Raw genomic sequence first — 19347 nt, forward strand, 5'->3', positions numbered from 1 at the left:
GGATGGGAAAGAACATCCAATCCCTGACCTCGGCCGGAAACAGCTAGCACAGGAAAAAATAAAGGGGTAGATTTTCAAAACAGTGCGCGGGCGTACATGTGCACGTGCTACCCGGCGTGCGCACATGTACGCCCGATTTTAGAACTTGCACTGAAGTAAGTTGCTCGCGCCGACCGACTGCCGGCGCATGATCCCCGGCACAGCATCAAAATGGCCGCTGTGCCGGGAGCCTCTGATCCTGCCCCGCCCCCTCCCCACCCCTTTTTGCAGGCCCCAGGACTTACACACGTCCCGGGGCTTTACACGCGTCACCGGGCCTTTTGAAAATAGGCCCGGCGCGCATAAGGCGATTTACGCATGTAGAGCTTTTAAAATCCGGCCCAAACTGTTCTGTAAATAACAAAAGGAAGTGCTTGGTAATCAATAGGTTGTTAAAGGCCTCAGGTACTACCTACAAGAAAGGACTTTTAGGCTGGTAACAGATTACACCGTTCTTAGGTGACTGCGAAGCAAGAGAGAGACTAACCCCCAGAAAATGAGGTGGTGTTTAGTCTTACAGCAACAGTGCTTTGAAATTCAGGAAAAGAGAATGTAAATGTGGATTTTCAGTTTTGAAAGAGAGGGAGTCAGGCTGCCACAGATAGTGATACCACGCTTATGACAAATGGGGAATATATATCGGGGTACCAAGTACATACCTCACAGCAGACCTGGGTTTGGAATTAAGAAACAGCAGTGGGAAATAGACAGTCTAAGATCACAAAGACAAAGAAAATCTGAACAAAAAACAAACAACAAAAACAGGCCTGAGAAGGGAAAAGGTGTCCTCGGGCAGACTTTTGCTAGAGGTAGGGACCAAGCTCTACCCAAACCAGTCACTGACTCCTGCATGGTGAACTAATGAATCCTGCCTGATTAGTGACCATCTCTGTAGTTTATCTTATTTTGCACAGTCCCATTAAAATGTATAACACATTGGCATATCAAATATACCAGATACCAAGTCTGGGGATGATTAGACTTGCAAAGATTTGTTTAAAGTTCATAATATACTGAGCAAAATGGGAAAGAACAATATATATTTAAAGTTATTGACCACATTTTAGTCATCGTTTCTGATGTGCTTAGAAGTCAGGTTTGGTAGCGTCTGCATTCTTTTTTTCAAACTTCAGCTTGAGTTCAGACACCAGGGCAGCGTTAGCACCGGCTACCTCGTTATTCGGCTGTTGATCTATGAACCTGGGTGTCAAAGAACCAGACACAGTGGGTAGACGCCATTCAGATTTCATCACCTTTCCCAGTACGACGGGGGGAGGGGAAAGAAACGGGACACTGGGTGGAAGGGGAAGTCCTGGGATGTTATTGTTATTATTTTCACTCTGAAGGCCAGACTTTGGTTCCTGGAGAGTGAACTTCTCTTCGGACCTTCTGAATTTTAGCCACTCCATCCTGGAAGACCTTGGGCCAGAGTCTCCCCTTCGTCTTTTTATCATCCGTCGCAGTGGCGTGATTTTGCTGGTCTTCTTGTTGCGCCAGAACATGGCAGTGGAAATGAAGAGAGTAATGACCACCATAATGCCCATGATACCAGCCAGCACACCTAAGGCTTTCATGGGGTTATCTTTACTCTGCATCAGAAAGGCAGCCATAGGCCCTCTGTGAAGAAGAGTCTGTAAAAAAAAAAGAACAAAGAGTACATGCGATTTAACTCTTTCCGAGCTGCAGAGATTGAATTCTCGTTTGTCTAAATGATGTGACACCGAGCTGAAAATTCACTAAATATTAACATTTCAGTATCCTTTAAAAATAGTTAAACAGATTGGATTACTTCACTTTAGAAACTGAGGGTTCATTTTTTTTTCTAGCTTTATTCCAATGAACAAGCAAAAAGAGAAAAATTTGTGAATTTAGATGCAAAGAATGTTATGGAAATTTTTTAGTGAATAGGATATACAAATATTTTTGTTGAAGATTTTTTTATGCATTTACTTTATTCTGCAACTATATAAAATATATATTCATATTTATAATATGAATGACTTTCTAGTACTCTTTTACAGACAGAATATGTACATTTTAGGTGGAAGTTTGGTTCAGAAGGAAAACTGTCATGATCATGATGACATATTAAATAGGGATGTGCAGCAGGGACGGATTCATCCCATTCGGTATTGGATTCATCGGGACCCAAATCCGTTGCATCCATTCTCGGGGGACCCCGATCCGTTCATTAGTTACATATGTATTCGTTTCCCCAAAAAACCTCCATCCCAACCCTTTACGTTTAATTTACTACAACCCCCACCCTCCTGACCCCCCCAAGACTTGCCAAAATTCCCTGGTGGTCCAGCAGAGGTCCTGGAGCAATCTCCTGCACTCAGGCTGTCGGCTGCCGGTATTCTAAATGGCGCCGATAGCCTTTGCCCTTACTATGTCACAGGAGCTATCGGCGCCATTTTGAATACCGGCAGCCGACGGCCCGAGTGAAGGAAATCGCTCCAGGACCTCCGCTGGACCACCAGGGACTTTTGGCAAGTCTTGGGGGGTCAGGAGGGTGGGGGTTTATTCGTTAGTGATATGTTGTATTCGTGGGGGTTCGCCATACATTTCGTGACCCCCACGAATACAATGAATGTGGCATATACATTGCAGATTGCCAATAGGTTGCAAATGAATGCACACCCCTAATATTAAGGAAAATGAATAAATGATACAGGAGCAGCTTTAATAGTAAGATACTGAAATTATTTCTGCTTTGGAGGACCCTCTAATTCAATTTTTAAATTCTGTGCTGTAGATGAATCCTGGATCTTTTCACACTTTTCCAGTACCTGATGGTGAATGTCACCATTGTTATAAATATGCTGGAAAGGACGGTGCTCATCCATATCCCAAATAATGTTCAGGGTTGCTGCCTGAAGCCCAATACATATGGCTTTATCATTGATCTGATTTGGAAATGTCAAACATAAACAGTTTCAGCAATATCCTCTTGCTTACAGCCCATACAGCTTCAAGTGGAAGGCCATGCTGGCTCAGAAATAAAGTGTTTTACAATTTCTAATCTTGAGCTACAATAGTGATGTGCAAATTGGCATTGTCTGCAATATGCCTCAAAGCATATTAAATTAAACATTGGGAATCTGAAAACAGTGTATGAATAGGGTCATAGTTACAAAAGAAAGTGTCCTAACATTATAAACCTTTTGTGAAATACTGAGTAAGGTTTTCAATTAATAATTAATTTGTAAAAATAAATATGAGTACAAAGTAATAGCTGCAAATGAATAGATTATAATACAGTTGTTCTAACCCCGTAGACAATAGACTTCTTATATTATACTTCAGCTATTCACCATTTGTAATTCATTAGTGTGCCAAACTTTTGGGGGCAGCAAAACTCATCAGCATGAGGCTCTGAAGGGTGCTGTACCAGAGCCAACACCACCAAGAAAGGGCGTGCTTCCTGCAGCCACCACCGCCAGTTTGAGGGACTGCTCTACTGGAACTAGCGCCAATAGGCAACTGGGGCGCATGTGTGTATCTGTCGGGGAGAGGGGATGCGTGACCGAAGGTTTGCCTAGGGCACTAAATACTCTAACACCGGCCCTGCCTGCATATCCGGGGCATGTGTGTAGCCCTGGTGGTAGGATGAGATCTTCTCAGGATCCCAAACAATAGATTCAGTCCTTCTTGCTCATATCGAGGGATGAGCAGTGGCTTTTTCAAGTCTACATAGCTGAAAATCTTTTATGGACTTTTTTTCCAGGAACATGTCTAAATCATTTTTACATCCAGCCACACTAACTGCTTTTAGCACCTACTCCGGCAGCAAGCCCCACAGTTTAATTGCATGGTGAGTGAAAAAAATACTTTCTCCAATTTGTTTTAAATATGCTACGTATTAGCTGATCTAATAGACGGATTAGCTACCACATGATCTATTCTAGATCGTATTTTATTATTACATAAAAGGGCTATTTTCATTGAAAAAAAAACATTTTTATTTTACATTTTTGCATTTTTATCCCCTATCCCAGATAACCAAAATGCATTTGTGGACCCTTTATGTCCTATAAAGCACCAAAAGATATTTTTACAGTAAGTATTGCACTGACCCCGCATCACATTGAAAATAATTCCAAAGTGACCTAACTGCAATACAATTCACTTACATTTCATTTATAGGGTCAGACTGCCCCATAGAAAGCAAGACAGAGGTAAGAAAAGTCCTATTTATAGGTGTAAGCTTTTACTCTACATTTTTCACAGGGTCAGTGTCATAGATACAAAACCAGAAAGGGATTGCAAGTGTCTAAACCAATTCTAAAGACTGATGTAATGCCAATAAGCACCATCTCTGCTGGTTCAGATCAAAGGCAAAGTATTCTTAATGGGGACTAGCCTGTATATGATTAAGGAAGGGAGATATTTAATGATCTTTCTTTGTGGGGGATTCACAGCTGGTGTGGGGGTGAGACACTCCCCATCCAATCTAATTCTAATTAGCACTGCTCTCGCCCTCCATCCCAGCACTAAAATCCAGGAACAGGCAATCATCAACAATAAGTTGTCAAGCAACTGAGTCTTTCAGTGCTTCTTGCTGTGAAAACACTTCACATCCCACAGGCACCAAAACATCTGCCAAGCTATATTCTATCAAGAAGGTGAGAAAATATCTTTATCTACTGAAACATTGCTTCTATCTAGAGACAGATAACAAGGCCTGGGATCCAAGAATGCATGGTAAGAAGGAGCACATATCATGTTGAAATCCTTTTCACCCCTTATCCACTGATGTTTTAGTAAATACCAAGGCTATGGGAGAGAAGGCCTGACATGTAATCTAAGGCAATTTAGGAAAGATGTTACTCCAGTTTACAACCTGCTGTCTTAGATGTATGTATAACTACAGCTTCCATTTACTTTGCTCTCTCTGTCACTTTGTATGCATATATCTATAGACCTTTCTTTTGACTTCCTCTAAGTCATTTAGTAATAAAGAATTAAACAAAAACAGCCTGCACTTATTTTGCTTATAAGGAAAAGATGAGGTATTAAAAAAAAAAAAAAAAACCTTCTGTAATGCCAGTCTCACCAATGTGAATCTAACTCCAGTTTCCTATAATTTAATGCTACTCCTAGGGCACTGAGCTGGCCCACAATTTTCATTTCTTAGAGGTTATGGATGTTTTGGCAGCAAGTTGGAAGATAAATTCAAGGCAAGCATAATTCATTATGACTACTTTTATTAAATAACTACAAAGTCTACAGGTTAAATAATAGAAAACTATAAAGCACACCATAAAATATGCAGCTTCTGGAAAGAAGGAAGAGTTGTCATAAATGTCAAGTAATCATTAACCCCTTAATCTGGGTTTTGTTTATGCATTTATTAATATATTTTATATTATTTTATGTGATGCCCTAGTAAACAGTGAAGAACATTTAACCATTGTAAAATGCAAAAATCCATTATACATTACATTCCAACAATTTATTGTCTTTCACAAGTGAACGTGGACTGTTTAGGCTGGTCCCCTTCTTTCTAGATGCTGTGTCTATCTTCTGTTTTCTGGGTTTTTTTTATGTGTGTGTGTGTTTTTTTTTATATTTATCGTGCAGCTTTTGTCATTTGACTTTCCATCATGGAGAATTTTAATCCTTTGTTTTTCTTGATAGCGTGCACCATTTTGTAGCTATCTCCCCTGAAATCATAGTTCAGTTGTTTAATGCTCTGCCTGGCACTGGGTGGTGTTATCAAAGATCATGACAGATAGGACCTGTCATCATGACAGGTAGGACAGCTCCATAGTGACTTAAAAATACAGGGGCCCAGAAGCAGCAGAGTGCATCAGATAGCTGATTGTCAGCCTTAATTTTGCCAGCTAGGAGGCAGCTTAAATCTAGCCGGCCCAACACACCTATTAGACTTAAGCCTGAAATTGTTGTGCCTGCAATTGCTGAAAATCAGCATTAGATGGTTAACTTCCTCTCCTTTCCTGGACGCAGCCCGCTCCCAGGACTGCCTATGTTTTGAGCAGTTAAAGAGGGCCATCAAGTAAAACTAAGCGACTCTCTTAAGCAGCTGGCTTTTCAAATGTTGGATCTAGTCGATGGTTTTCAGGAGTTAGCAGGTTAGCCCGATTTCAAAGTACACTGCATAATGCTTAGATGAGCAAAGCTGGATATGTTGAAACATTCTACATGCATTTTTCTTTGTAAATGAAATGGAAGCTGAGATGGAATGGCTGCTGGTATTTGATAATCCCGAGAGCTGACTAAAGTAATTAAAAAAAATACATCTATTTCTGCTGTGTCATATAAGAATTTATTTACACCTGAAATCACTAATAGTTGTGTTTCAAGATGGCCTTAGGGTGACCTACTAAATAGTTTATGCCATTTTGGGGCCTATGCAATAAAGCTTAATGTGCATGTTAAGAGTCTTTTGTTAATTTTTTTAAATTTATACTCACCTTTTGGCACTTCAAAGTGGATTACATTCAGGTATTGTAGGTATTTCCCTGTCCCCAGAGGGCTCACAATCTAAGGGCTTGATTTACTTAAGGCAGATATTTTTTTTTACCCTTATGCTTTGCACTCATTTTCAAAGGGAAACTATGCACATTCTTTCACTTTGGAAATGACCCCAGGAGAATTGTCTGCATACATTTGAACCTACTAATTTGAGTGGATACTTTTCATAGCAAAAAACTATGATATCCATATTCAAACGCCATTTAGACAGGTAATAGTATAGTAATCCATTTAAATGGCTTACCCAGGTATATTCAGAGCTTATCCAGCTCAGCAGCTGAATACACTCTCCTCTGTACATACTTTGAGCATTCAAAAGTACTGCACATAGTTCCAAAGCCTGCCCTCACCTCCAGGAACATCTCCACCTACTGTCAATAAAATTGCTCACATGGGGCCTCATTTTCCAATATCGCACAGTATCACATGCGATACCAAAAAGGGGTGTTATCTTATGCTAATAAGCATGTGTATTGCAATAACAGCTATGCAACATGCTCTTAGTGCAAGTTGGGCTACATTGTGGTTCATGAGAGAGAGAGAGAGATAGACTTGCTATAGTGTCTCTTCCCTAGACAGGTATTTGTATCCCTATGGGAGGCCCACCTAGTAACTTGAGGTGGGGATTAGGTATGAGTGTAGGGGGTTGGGGGCCACTTTCACATTCAACATGAGACGTACGAACAGAACAGTGGTCTCTTGTGAAGATTTGATGGCCTTTGGAGTGAGGAAACTCACTCCAAGATGAGATTTGGGCAATGTTCTCGCCACCTAGCTTGTTGTTGCCCAGGTAGAGTGTCCATCAAGCTAGGTGGAGAGAACATTGCCCAAATCTTATCTCTCTCTCCCTCTCCTGAAACATCATGAACCACAATAAACCTTTACCAGCCTCTAGCACACAATGTACCACAAATGAAAGAGGTGTAGCTATTGGCCATGTTAGGAGCTGCAGCACACGATAACTCTTTCCTACTTTACATATACTCTGCCCCCTGAATACAAAATTAAAAATTTGTAAATCGCGTTAACGGCTGTTAGAGTGATTTGCAGTAACTCCTTGGAAAATGACCCCCATGGAGGCCCTAAGTACTTTTTTTTTTTTTTTATGCACATGTAGGGTTGGCAATTTTCCAAAAGGTAATTTCTGGGGGTTTTCACATGGAAATGGCTTTGAAAATTACTCTTCCTATTTTTAGTGAGTCACACGCTAAGAAAATGTTAGCATGAGCTTATTGTAGTGTCTATGGGACAAATGCTTAGGACATAGGGGTCTTAAGACTCATAGGGGGTCATTTTCAAAGGCTTACAGAGATAGCAAGCTGGAGGCAGAGTCGGGGAGGTGAGGGGAGGAGTCGGGGCGCGAGGAGGTGGACTCGGCATTGTCTTAGCTGGCGGTGATAAGGTTAGTAACGTTATCGTCGCCAGTAGCGCGCCCAATAGCACCATTTTTCACGGTGGTGCTATTGGGTGCGAAAGCTGGCAGCGAAAACACCGCGGTGGTGTGAAGGCTGCCGGCTTTCACCGGCCCACCCCCTGTTTTCACTGGATTCACCATTCTGCGATAGAATGGTGAATCCAGGCCATAGTTAGGATGGAACACATGTCTGTGTATGTGTTTCTCTGAATTTGAAGATCCTCAAGGAACAAAATGTTATTTCCACTCGATTTCCTACAAATAATTTTAACTACTCCATTAGGTGTATAGCCAAGAATGGAAGAGGATAACAGAAAATCTATTTTAAAGGATCAGAAAGCCAAATTCTAAACTTTCAGCAAGATTTAGCTTTCCTCGTCTTCCCTAACTGCATTAGACACAACAGAGGATCAGAACATTCAATCCTGTTCACATTTTCTGCAAATCTTGCCTTTTTTCAAGATGCACTTACCTTTTTCGAAATGCCTAAGCATTTTGCACCTCTTTTTCTATGAGTGAAAACTCATCTTACAGGATGAATGCATTGCATATTAAGTCATGCTGTATTCAGATTTTCCATTATTGGGCATGGTACCTTACCTCTTCGGTGACATCAATTTTTACTACTGCTGTTGTACTAAAGGATGGAGAGCCTCGGTCTTTAGCTTGTACCACCACTGACCACTTGCAGTCCCTCTTGTTGGTGATATTCTGAATGATGTCCAGGGATCGGATATAGGATTTGAGCTTTATTTCGCCAGTGCTGGGGTCTATATCAAACACATTCGCTGGATCTGCCTGCATGATGGCATAATCGACAACGTTGTTGGGTTGTTCTGCATCTTGATCTGTTGCCTGCACAAGGGAAATGTGAAGGTAATAATTCATGCAGCAAAGATACCAACATGTTTTTGTGCTACAGATTAACTCACTTGGGGCCTGATTCACCCGTACTCAGGACTTACACAGTTTTTATCAGATACAAAATCTTTAGCTGAAATATAGTCATAAGTCATCAAAAGGATATTCAAATCCAGTTTGAAAAAAATGCAGCTTAGTGCATCTTAGAAAAAGCCAAATAAATCCTTTTTATACAGGGGCGGATTTTAAACCCCCTGCTCGCGTAAATCTGGCCGGATTTACACGAGCAGGGCCCTCCCGCACCGGCGCACCTATTTTGCATAGGCCGCCGGCGCGCGCAGAGCCCCAGGACTCGCATAAGTCCCGGGGTTTTTGAAAAGGGGCGTGCCAGGGGCGTGTCCGGGGCGGGGCCTAACAACGCGGCATTTCGGGGGCAGGGCCGGGGGTGTGGCACCGGCCCAGGGGCATGGTCGCGGCCTCCGGACCAGCCCCCGGGTCGGATGATGGTGTGCCAGCAGTCCGCTGGCGCGCGTTTACATCTGCTTTGGGCAGGCGTAAATCACGAAATAAAGGTAAGGGGTGGGTTAGGCAGGGGAAGGGAGGGGAAGGGGAGGGCAGGCGAAAAGAAAGTTCCCTCCGAGGCCGCTCCGATTTCGGAGCGGCCTCGGAGGGAACGGAGGCAGACTGCGTGGCTCGGCGCGCGCAGGCTGCCCAAAATCGGCAGCCTTGCGCACACCGATCCCGGATTTTATAGGATACGCGCGGCTACACGCGTATCTTATAAAATCCAGCGTACTTTTGTTTGCGCCTGGTGCGCCAACAAAAGTACGCGATCGCGTATTGTTTAAAGATCTACCTCACAGGTTTTAAACTGTTACCTGATCTGAATTGTGAACTGTTTATATCTACCTCAATACAATATGTAATACCCTTCTCTCCCCCTGATTTGCAGAGGCACTATCATGACATCATCAGCATCTGGAGCAGAAAAAGTATGCCGTGTAGCTCACATTGTGATGTCACCATGGAGCAAGTTTTAGATGACAGTTTTTCAGAGGTCTTTATATGGGTTTACCAGCATAAAGATGCCTTTTGAAAACTGCACCCCCCCCCCCCCCCCCCCCCCGCGCCCCAGGATGGGTAAACGTCTGCGTGCTGTTTCACTTATACCTGTGGGGAAAAGGGGAAGAGAGAGCACACACAGTAATTTCATTTTGAGATCATACATACTTTCCAGTGTGTACTTTGCACCTGATGCAATGCAGAGTCAAAGTCTGCAAGCACTTTTTGCACCCAAAAGGGTAGATTTTAAAACCCCGGCGCGTGTAAATCCCGGGGTTTACGCACATGGCCGGGCCTTACGCGTGCCGGGCCAATTTTCAAACGGGCCTGGCTACGAGCGTGAACCCCAGGATGCGTGTAAGTGCCGGGGCTTTAAAAGGGGGTGGTCTGGGAGGGTGGGGTGAGGCTAGAGGCGTCCGGCACAGCGGCCATTTGCCGCTGTGTTGGGGGATTGCGCGCTGGCAGGGCGCCGGCGCGTGCAACTTGCTCCTGCTCCTTTGCAGGAGCAAAAGGTAAAACAAAAAAATTTGGGGTAGTTAGGATAGGGGTAGGGCAGGATAGGGGAAGGGACATTTAGGGTATGGGGTTGGGAAGTTCCATCCCACTCCGTTCCTTAATTGGAGCTGACTGGGAGGAAAATGGGGAAGGCCCTGATGCGTCACCATGCGATTTTGCAAAATTAGACCCCTCCTTGTGCGTGCTAACCTGGCATTTTATAACATGCGTGCTGGCGCACGCATGTTATAAAATTGCACACCCTTGCGTGCATGCCGGGTATCACGCGCACAAGGACACGCATGCGTTCTTTTGAAAATCTACCCCGAAGTGTGCAGGCTGTGAGAGAACTGGACATCTGAATGGCAAATGAAATTTAATAGGGAAAAGTGCAAAGTGATGCATGTTTGGGAAAAATAATCGCAACTACAGGTAGGTGATGGTGAGTTCTGCATTGGGAGTCACCACCTAGGAAAAGGACCTTGGTGTACTTGCAGGCAATACATTGAAGTCCTCAGCTCAGTGTGCAGTGTTGGTCAAAAATGTAAATAGAATTTTAGGAATCATCTCAAAAGGAATGGAGAATAACGCAGAAAAAAATCATCCTGCCTCTGTATCGAACCATGATGTGACTGCGTCTTGAGTACAGTGTGCAGTTCTGGTCAACCCAACTCAAAAAAGGTGCAGCAGAACTAGAAAAGATGCAGAGGAACGTGACAAAAAATGATAAAGGGAATAAAATGACTCCCTTATGATGAGAGGCTGCACAGGTTAAGCCTCTTCAACTTGAAAAAGAGATGGCTGAGAGCGGAGATCATAGATGTTTATAAACTCATGAGTGAGGTTTAACACATAAATAAAGAATGGTTATTTATCCATTCTAATAAAACTAAAACAAGGGACATTCCATGCAAGTAACAGCCAACAGATTTAAAACACTTTTTTATTCGGCACATGATCAAGCTGTGAAATCTGTTGCCAGAGGATGTAGTCAAGGTTTAAAAGAGGTTTGGACAAGCCCCTGGAGCAAAAGTCCAAAACACAATATTAGCCAGGTAGACCAGGGAAAGCCATTATCTCTGGGAGGAAGTGATAAGAAATAGATGAACCTTGTGGGATGTGACAGGTGCTTGTGCCCAGACTGTGCCGTGTTGGAGACGGGATGCTGGGCTTGATGCGTCTTGGTCTGACCCAGCAAGGCATTTCTTATGTTCCCATGCCTATTAAAAAAAACTCTGGGTCCCATACCTCAACCCTCTGACAATGCCCCCATTCTTTTTTTAAAATTGTCTCATGCCCAAACCCTTTTCCAATCCTCCCCTACTAGACATTAAAAAAATATTTTGGAATATAGTTCTCCCTTCCCTTCCCCTCCCTCACCCAAAGCCCCCAAATGTCCCCCAATCATGCCAGCAGAAAGAGAGGGTCTTTACCTCCTCTCATTTTGGTTGAATAGTAAGTGCTATCTCTACTGGCCCATAGTAGTCATTCTAGATGGGAGGAGGTAGGGCCCTCTCCTCCAGGCTTGACCAGGTGACCTAGGAACTCTTGGAAAACACTTGGGTTTTCTTTAGATATGTAGCTGAAAGGGGGAGTCTGGAGGCAAGTTAGGAGGGGCTTAGGGGGTAGGATCCCATTTTTTTTTTAAATTGTGATGAAAGGGGGCGTTGGAGGGGGTTCAGGCTCTTGACAGGAGGGAATGAGTTATGTTGGGCTGAAAGAAGGATGGGGAGAGAGGATCACGGCTAGACTTTTTTTTTTTTTCATTATTTAACTTGTTTGCACTGATTTTCAGCTACAAACAGAATGTTGGGAATTATTAGAAAGGGAATGGTGAATAAAACAGAAAATGTCATAATGCCTCTGTATCACTCCATGGTGAGACCGCACCTTGAATACTGTGTACAATTCTGGTCGCCGCATCTCAAAAAAGATATAATTGCGATGGAGAAGGTACAGAGAAGGGCAACCAAAATGATAAGGGGAATGGAACAGCTCCCCTATGAGGAAAGACTAAAGAGGTTAGGACTTTTCAGCTTGGAGAAGAGACGGCTGAGGGGGGATATGATAGAGATGTTTAAAATCGTGAGAGGTCTAGAACGGATAGATGTGAATTGGTTATTTACTCTTTCGGATAGTAGAAAGACTAGGGGGCACTCCATGAAGTTAGCATGGGGCACATTTAAAACTAATCAGAGAAAGTTCTTTTTCACTCAATGCACAATTAAACTCTGGAATTTGTTGCCAGAGGATGTGGTTAGTGCAGTTAGTATAGCTGTGTTTAAAAAAGGATTGGATAAGTTCTTGGAGGAGAAGTCTATTACTTGCTATTAAGTTCACTTAGAGAATAGCCACTGCCATTAGCAACGGTAACATGGAATAGACTTAGTTTTTGGGTACTTGCCAGGTTCTTATGGCCTGGATTGGTCACTGTTGGAAACAGGATGCTGGGCTTGATGGACCCTTGGTCTGACCCAGTATGGCATTTTCTTGTGTTCTTATGTTCTTATGTTTACCTGGGGAAATCCAGCTGCACTAAATCTAGCCAGTCAGAATTTGACTGGCTAGATTTCCATGCATTTTCAGCTGAAAAGCTTGCTGGCTAGGTTCAGCTGAAAAATTTCCCTAAATGTAACCAGCCAAAGTTAACTGGTTATGTTACCCACTCAGTGGTACTTTTAATATTGACCTTATAACTACTATGCATGCAAAATGCATGTTACATTTCCACACAGTAATGCCAATAACCTGTTTTTAAATGAGTCAGATCTAAGAACTGTAACTCATTCTCTTGCTATTTCCTCTTTAGATTATTGTAATGCCTTGTTTCTCTGTCTCCCACAATAATCTTTGAAGGCGTTACAGCTTGCTCAGAATTTGACTGAAAGGATAATTAATTAATTAATTAATTATTTATTTATTTACATACATGCTTTTCTATACCGAAGTTTAGCTAGCTGCCTTCACTCGGTTTACAGATACAACAACTTAATACATTTTGGAAGCAACTGATAACAAACAGATTAATGGTCAACAAGAATTGATTCAATTTATATAATTTATATCAACTTTTTTAAGTAATGTGGGGGAGGGTTTTGGTACATAATCTGCATTATGTTATAACTGGAAAAAAATTGAATATCGAAGCTGGATTACTGGGACACCACTAGCTTAATCCATTTTACCTGTCCTAAAGAGTCTGCATTTGCTCCCTATCAAATGGAGGATTTCTTTTAAGATATTAATGTTCATTTTTAAAGGTTTAAATGCTTCTGTTCCTCCCAGTTTTAATGTGGCTTTAAAATTGTATTTCCATCATGAACCTTAAGATCCGCCAGTCAAATGCTTCTGAATGTTCCTTCATCTGGGACTGTCCGTCTCGATGAGTTTCGGCACAGACTTTTTTTTGTTCAGGAATTCTCTCCCTCAAAGTTTAAAAGAAGAATCCTCTTTGTTAAAATTTAAACTCCTAAGGACCTTTTTGTTTTCTAAGGCTTTCCTGCTTAAGGTGTAGCCAGTAATGAGCAGATTATTTCATGACGAGTACTCATGTGTAAGAACCTAAAGCCAGCACTGAATATGGATTAATTATGACCATGAAGGCAGTCAGTATGACATAGGTGTGTTATTTATTGTAAATGTGTTTTTTGTTTAATATTTATGTTTTTATGAATTTTTTTTGTAAATCACTTAGGAATTTTAATTAGCAGTATACAAGCCTTTAAATAAATAAGGGCATTAGGTAACCTTTGCATTAACATGTATCAAAAACTGACATGTCATTAATTACTAGCACCCTTTCGTACAAAGGCCCCTGAGTTACCTGTAAGATAAGTAAGCCTTAAGTAGGCAAGTTGATTTTATGATGCCTATAATTACTTGCCTACTTTGACAACATGCACAAACCTATCTGCATAAAACAGAGATATTCCGGAGGGGCATGCTCCAGGGTTTTGTATTGGGCAGACACGTGTACCTTACATTTTCAAAAGATATGGCTGTAGATGGAATGCCTCCATTGTGCCTAACTTTACTTCATCTAAAATGTATGCACAGATGTTTGCCCACATAATCTGCCTTTTAAACTTGATACATGTAGAACTAGAAACAGTACTTTGTGTTTGAATATTGCCTTTCTCTATGCAGATTTTCAAGGACATGCAGACCTTTGCAATTGGGCATCTTACTATAAATTTGCCACAGTAAGCAATGTGATCTATGTGTCTGCAATAACAATTTTTCCAAGCTATAAGCAGGAGTGAATATATTTGGATCTGAAGGTTTCTGGAACTGAATAGAAAGGTATAGATAATATGAGGGGCTGTAGGTGCTTGTGGACAATGGGCAGAAGGATAGCTGTTAGCCTGTTAATGGAGCCTCTATTGTGGGAACTCTTCCTGCACTCTCCAAATTTATTTATGTAGGTCCTAACAAATATTTTTTATGAGTATCTCCTGAATCTGCTTGTATGATCATTGCTATTCAGATTTTTCCCACTTTTTGCCCACAAGAAGCCAAAAGAAGTTTGGGTAAATTGAGACATTCAGTCCCATGAGTGAATCAATCAAATATTAGCTCAGATCAAAAGCACCCTGAATACCTCAGAGTGAATAGAAAGCAACAGAGAAAGGGAATTCAGAGAAAAATAATGAAAAAGGAAATTTTTATTGCTAGTTAATTGTGCTGTATGCATTTAAGCATTTTTCTAGTTTGCAAAATGTTACGCGCCCCGTTCGCACCCTGCCTGCGCACGGGCCTGCCCACCTTGCTAGCTCCTCTGCAAGTCACGGGTTGGCCTCCCCAGTGGCAGCCGCGAGCTCCTCCAGGCCTCGACATCCCAGGGCAGTGGTCACCAGGCCTTCCACTGCGCACCAGGCCTCACGCCGGAGTTCAGCGTCTCCAGTGACATTGGCCACGCCCCTACATGCATGCGCGGACCGCCCGGCCTCTTGTAGGGCATGGGGCGGGTCCTAACTCCGTGGCGCGCCCTGATTGAATGTTCAATATAAGAAATTCCCTGCCTGTACTTCCTTGCCGTGGCATAATGGCTAAGGTGAAGAGACTTTGGTTCTTCCGTAGAGTCAATAAGAAACTTTGATCCTAAGGTTGTGAGTTCAAGCCCCCACATCTATGAAGCCAAGAACACTTGATTCCAAGCTCCTTGGTTCAAGGTCCCACTTCAAGAATTCCAGGAATATCCATGCCAACTGGAACATTACTGTCCTGTTCAGTTGCTTGCCCTGGACCTTGCTCCTGTTGACTGTCTCCTGAGTTGTTCTGTCCGGTATTCCAAGTCCATGGTGGCTGGAGATCCATGGCCCTGCTGGATTACCATCGAGCACAGCTTTGGGTCAGCACTGCATGTGTACTAGCTTGCTGCCTTGTCCAGTGTCTGTCTGTCCTGTCTCCCCAGGTAGTACCCTGGGACTGTCTGTCTGGTACTTACCTCAGCCTGGATCATGACCTCTGTTTGCATTGTGACCTGGTCTGATCCCTGCCTTGTTGACCCTGCCCTGGGGGCAGGTGCTTCCTGGTCCCTACCAGGGAGATGTGCTCCAGGAGAAGGGTCCACCTCCAAGCACAACACAAAATTTATTTATTTCTATAGCATATTGGTTTTCCACCTTTCCACCTTTGCCCAAAGCAGAAAACACATGGAACACCAACTTAAAATCTAATGCATAATAATATATGGGATGAGGAAGCCAGCAGCGGGGAAGTAAGACTCTTTTAAAAATTGTAATTTTTCAAAGACGCAAAATAATGTCATGCATTCACATGTCAATGTAATAAGCCAGAAAGTATTTAACCACATCTCGTTCATTTAATTGAAGGTTATTTTTCTTTGCCAAATTCCTTAGCCAAGAAAATGGATGAATACCCTGAGATAGCTGCCATTAGTAATTTTTATTTTTAAATTATGCTATTGTCCCCTCTACATACCTCCCTTCCTTTCTCCACACATTTGGTTTCCTTTAACTTCACTTGTGTATCATAAACTCATATACTACATTCTTCCAATGGAGCCCCATCATTCTATTCTTATATTTTATTGTCCTCTGCACACAGAAAACCCTCATCATTGACCTCATAACCCCCATACTCTCTTCACATGTCTTGGGGGACTGAGGTCAATGATGCACTACTTTGGGTAAGATATTGACAGTGGTGCAAGATCGAACAACTTAGAAGTGACCCTGTCAGTGGAGGAGCATGATTCTGGATTCTGATTGATTGATTGATTGATTGAACCTTCTGTGACCACAAATGCCTCTCTTTATGCCTGAGCTCCTCCAGTATTCTGCAGTTTACCTCAATGATATTGAGAGCAATCTGGATTTGAATGTAAATCAGTTGCTCTCATGTATTATCCATGATGCAATCCATGTGCGTTGGTGTCACAATACTTAAAATTGTTGGCTAGTTTATTTCTGAATGGTCAATGACAGAAGTTTCACTGTATCTACATAGTATGCCTTCTTTATATGTTATTTATCATCTTCACTTGTGTTGTTGGTGTTTTTTTTTTTTTTTTGGTTTGATTAAATTTCTGTTTCACCTAGTAGATTACTTACAATCTCCACCACTAGCTGGGGCCGGTTTGTCTGACTTACTGCCAGACAATGACTCTAGAACAATTCTTTAGAATTAAAAGTTGAAAAATGGCAATCTGAGATGGCAAATGTCCCCAGGTCAGGTATAAATTTGCTATAGTATTATACTGTTTTTAGCTGAGGGCCTTAGGGCAGACATAGAGGCTAGGATTCCAATCCTCAATAATTTGTAGTTAAGTCAGGAAACTTGATTATCTGCATTTTAGAAAATGCTTAAATGCCTTTATGTTTGATCTTAGTTATTCTTCTTTCTTAGTATCACAAGAAGAATTTACGAGTTCCCAGAATTTTGGTTTCTCTTATCTTACAAATTGATTTTGGCTTATTTCTTGCTTATAGACAGTGCTGCATTTAATTGCTTGAGTTGTAGATAACTGACTAGATTTAATTGTAAAATATGGCTTTTGGGCCTGAATATCTGATATGACAGGCTTTGAAGAGTGAAGAAGTTCTTACTGTATGTTTTAATTTTGGTTTGCTTTTAACATACTGTTTGATTTGTTAGGCATTGGCATCAATTAAAATATACTATTTTGGTATTTTTATGGGGGGGGGGGGGGGGGGTTTGTGCCATCCTGTTGTATATTTTGACCTGTCTAGATTGTTCTTGTTCTGCTTGGTGTGGAAAGATGAATTGCTTTTGTCATGTGAACTGTACTGGGTGTTTTTTTTCTTTACTGAAACTGGTATAATGCACTCTGAACAAAAATGTGTCTTTTGGATGTATGTGGAATAGAAATGTATAAATCAAATCAAATTATACTCAAGGATAAAGAAACATGGGCAACAAATGGGCAGGCTAGATAGGCCATATGGTCTTTTTCTGCTGTCATGTTTCTATGTTTCTACCATGCAGTGCTGGTTAAATGGCTGACAGTATAGTATGGCAGATCTGATCTCTACCTATGCATCTGGAGACACTAAAAGCAACTAAGTAACTCCCTGTGCTCATTTCTAACCGCTAAGCTCTTTAGGACAGGGACATTGTAATAATTTTAATTTACTTGTACAGAACTGTGTACACTGCTAAATACCATTATTACAGTATCTCCATTTATTCCAATATCACATAATGCTTTGAAAATTTCACTGAGTAAAAATTTCTAAACTTATGTTAACTTTGTAATTTCAGAAACAATTTAACATTGACAGCAATTATAAATTTAAAAACTTCATCCAATAGACTATGTTTATAAATTGTTGTGAATCAGCTGACCTCTATTTTCACTGGCAGCCCAATGATCATGGTCTTTTCCTGGATGTTCTCATTGAATTCTGGGTAGTGGTCATTGACATCTAACACGGTGACAAACACCTCAGCCAAGCTGTATTTTCCCTCAGCATCTTCAGCCTTCACATAAAAGTTATATTTTGAGTTGATTTCAGCATCTAATGTGGCCCACGGCTGTGTATAAACAATTCCAGTTGTAGAGTGGATTAGAAATCTGCAAAAATAGGCATAACAGTCAGTGACTATTTTGTAGGGAAAGACAGAACATTGAACCACTGAAGTAAGATGCATGTGTGCAATGCTTTGGTACCATCCAAAATACAAAGCTAAATTTTACAAAACGTTCACCGCATATACTTTACTTTTATCAATTCAGTCAATATTATATAGAAGGGAGTTTTGTAAACCAAGCCAGGTTACATTATACCAGTGCTCTATCTATATACTGGCGTCAGGTTGCTTTGGAGGCTCCTGCAGGGGCAGGGAGCCTCTGCCGGTGTTCTCCTCGCAGCCATGGCCGCTGCTTGGCCGGCTGCAGGGCCCTGCTAGCTGCAATGACTCCACCCCTTCTTGGTTGCCTTAGAGCTGCGCACGCGGCTGAAGATTGGATTTAAAGGGGCCACGACAGGAAGTGTCGTGGCTCCCTTCTGAAGGTCCTCCCTCAGGTTCAGGTATTTTAAGGCAAGGTCTGCTCCTCAGACCTTGCCTTGGTATTGAGGCTGTTGCCTGGTTTCTGGTTCCTGGACCCGCTTGGTTCTTCGCCCCGCTTCTGCTCCTCCTTCCTCGCTGGATTGACTCTTTGGCTCCTGACCTTCGGACCGGCTGTGGTGAGTTCTTGGCGTTGACCTTGGATTGGCTTTGGACCCTTCTCCTGTGTTGTTCTAGCTTTGGACCGCTCTCTGGACTTCAACCCCTGGACCGGCTTGGGATTCTCCTTCGACCTCTACTCTTGGACTACCTACGACCAGCTGGAGGCGCCAGCCATCTGGAATCCACAACCTGCAGGAGGCACCTGCGTCCAGACCTTCAGTAGTCTTCAGGGAGTTCCGTAAGTCCCAGCGGCCGGATCCCTACAGGCTCCTCCTGGGGGGATCACGAGCATCCAGGGTGAAGTCCTCTTTCAACACTCA

At 42.3% G+C, this 19347-nt stretch overlaps 1 protein-coding gene across 1 annotated transcript in view; it reads right to left on the reverse strand.

Moving 5' to 3' along the window:
* Window positions 1–572: 572 nt before the first annotated feature.
* The window catches only part of CDHR1 (cadherin related family member 1), a 177030-nt gene continuing 158255 nt past the window's right edge, over window positions 573–19347 (reverse strand). The window contains exons 16-18 of the mRNA XM_029610651.1: window positions 18203–18431; window positions 8555–8809; window positions 573–1670 (exon numbers count right to left, since the gene is read on the reverse strand). Coding sequence (XP_029466511.1) covers window positions 1125–1670; window positions 8555–8809; window positions 18203–18431 — 1030 coding nt within the window. The 3' untranslated portion in view covers window positions 573–1124. The remainder of the gene's footprint in view (window positions 1671–8554; window positions 8810–18202; window positions 18432–19347) is intronic.

This window comes from Rhinatrema bivittatum, chromosome 7 (genome assembly GCF_901001135.1).
Source record: "Rhinatrema bivittatum chromosome 7, aRhiBiv1.1, whole genome shotgun sequence".
NCBI classification, from domain to species: domain Eukaryota; kingdom Metazoa; phylum Chordata; class Amphibia; order Gymnophiona; family Rhinatrematidae; genus Rhinatrema; species Rhinatrema bivittatum.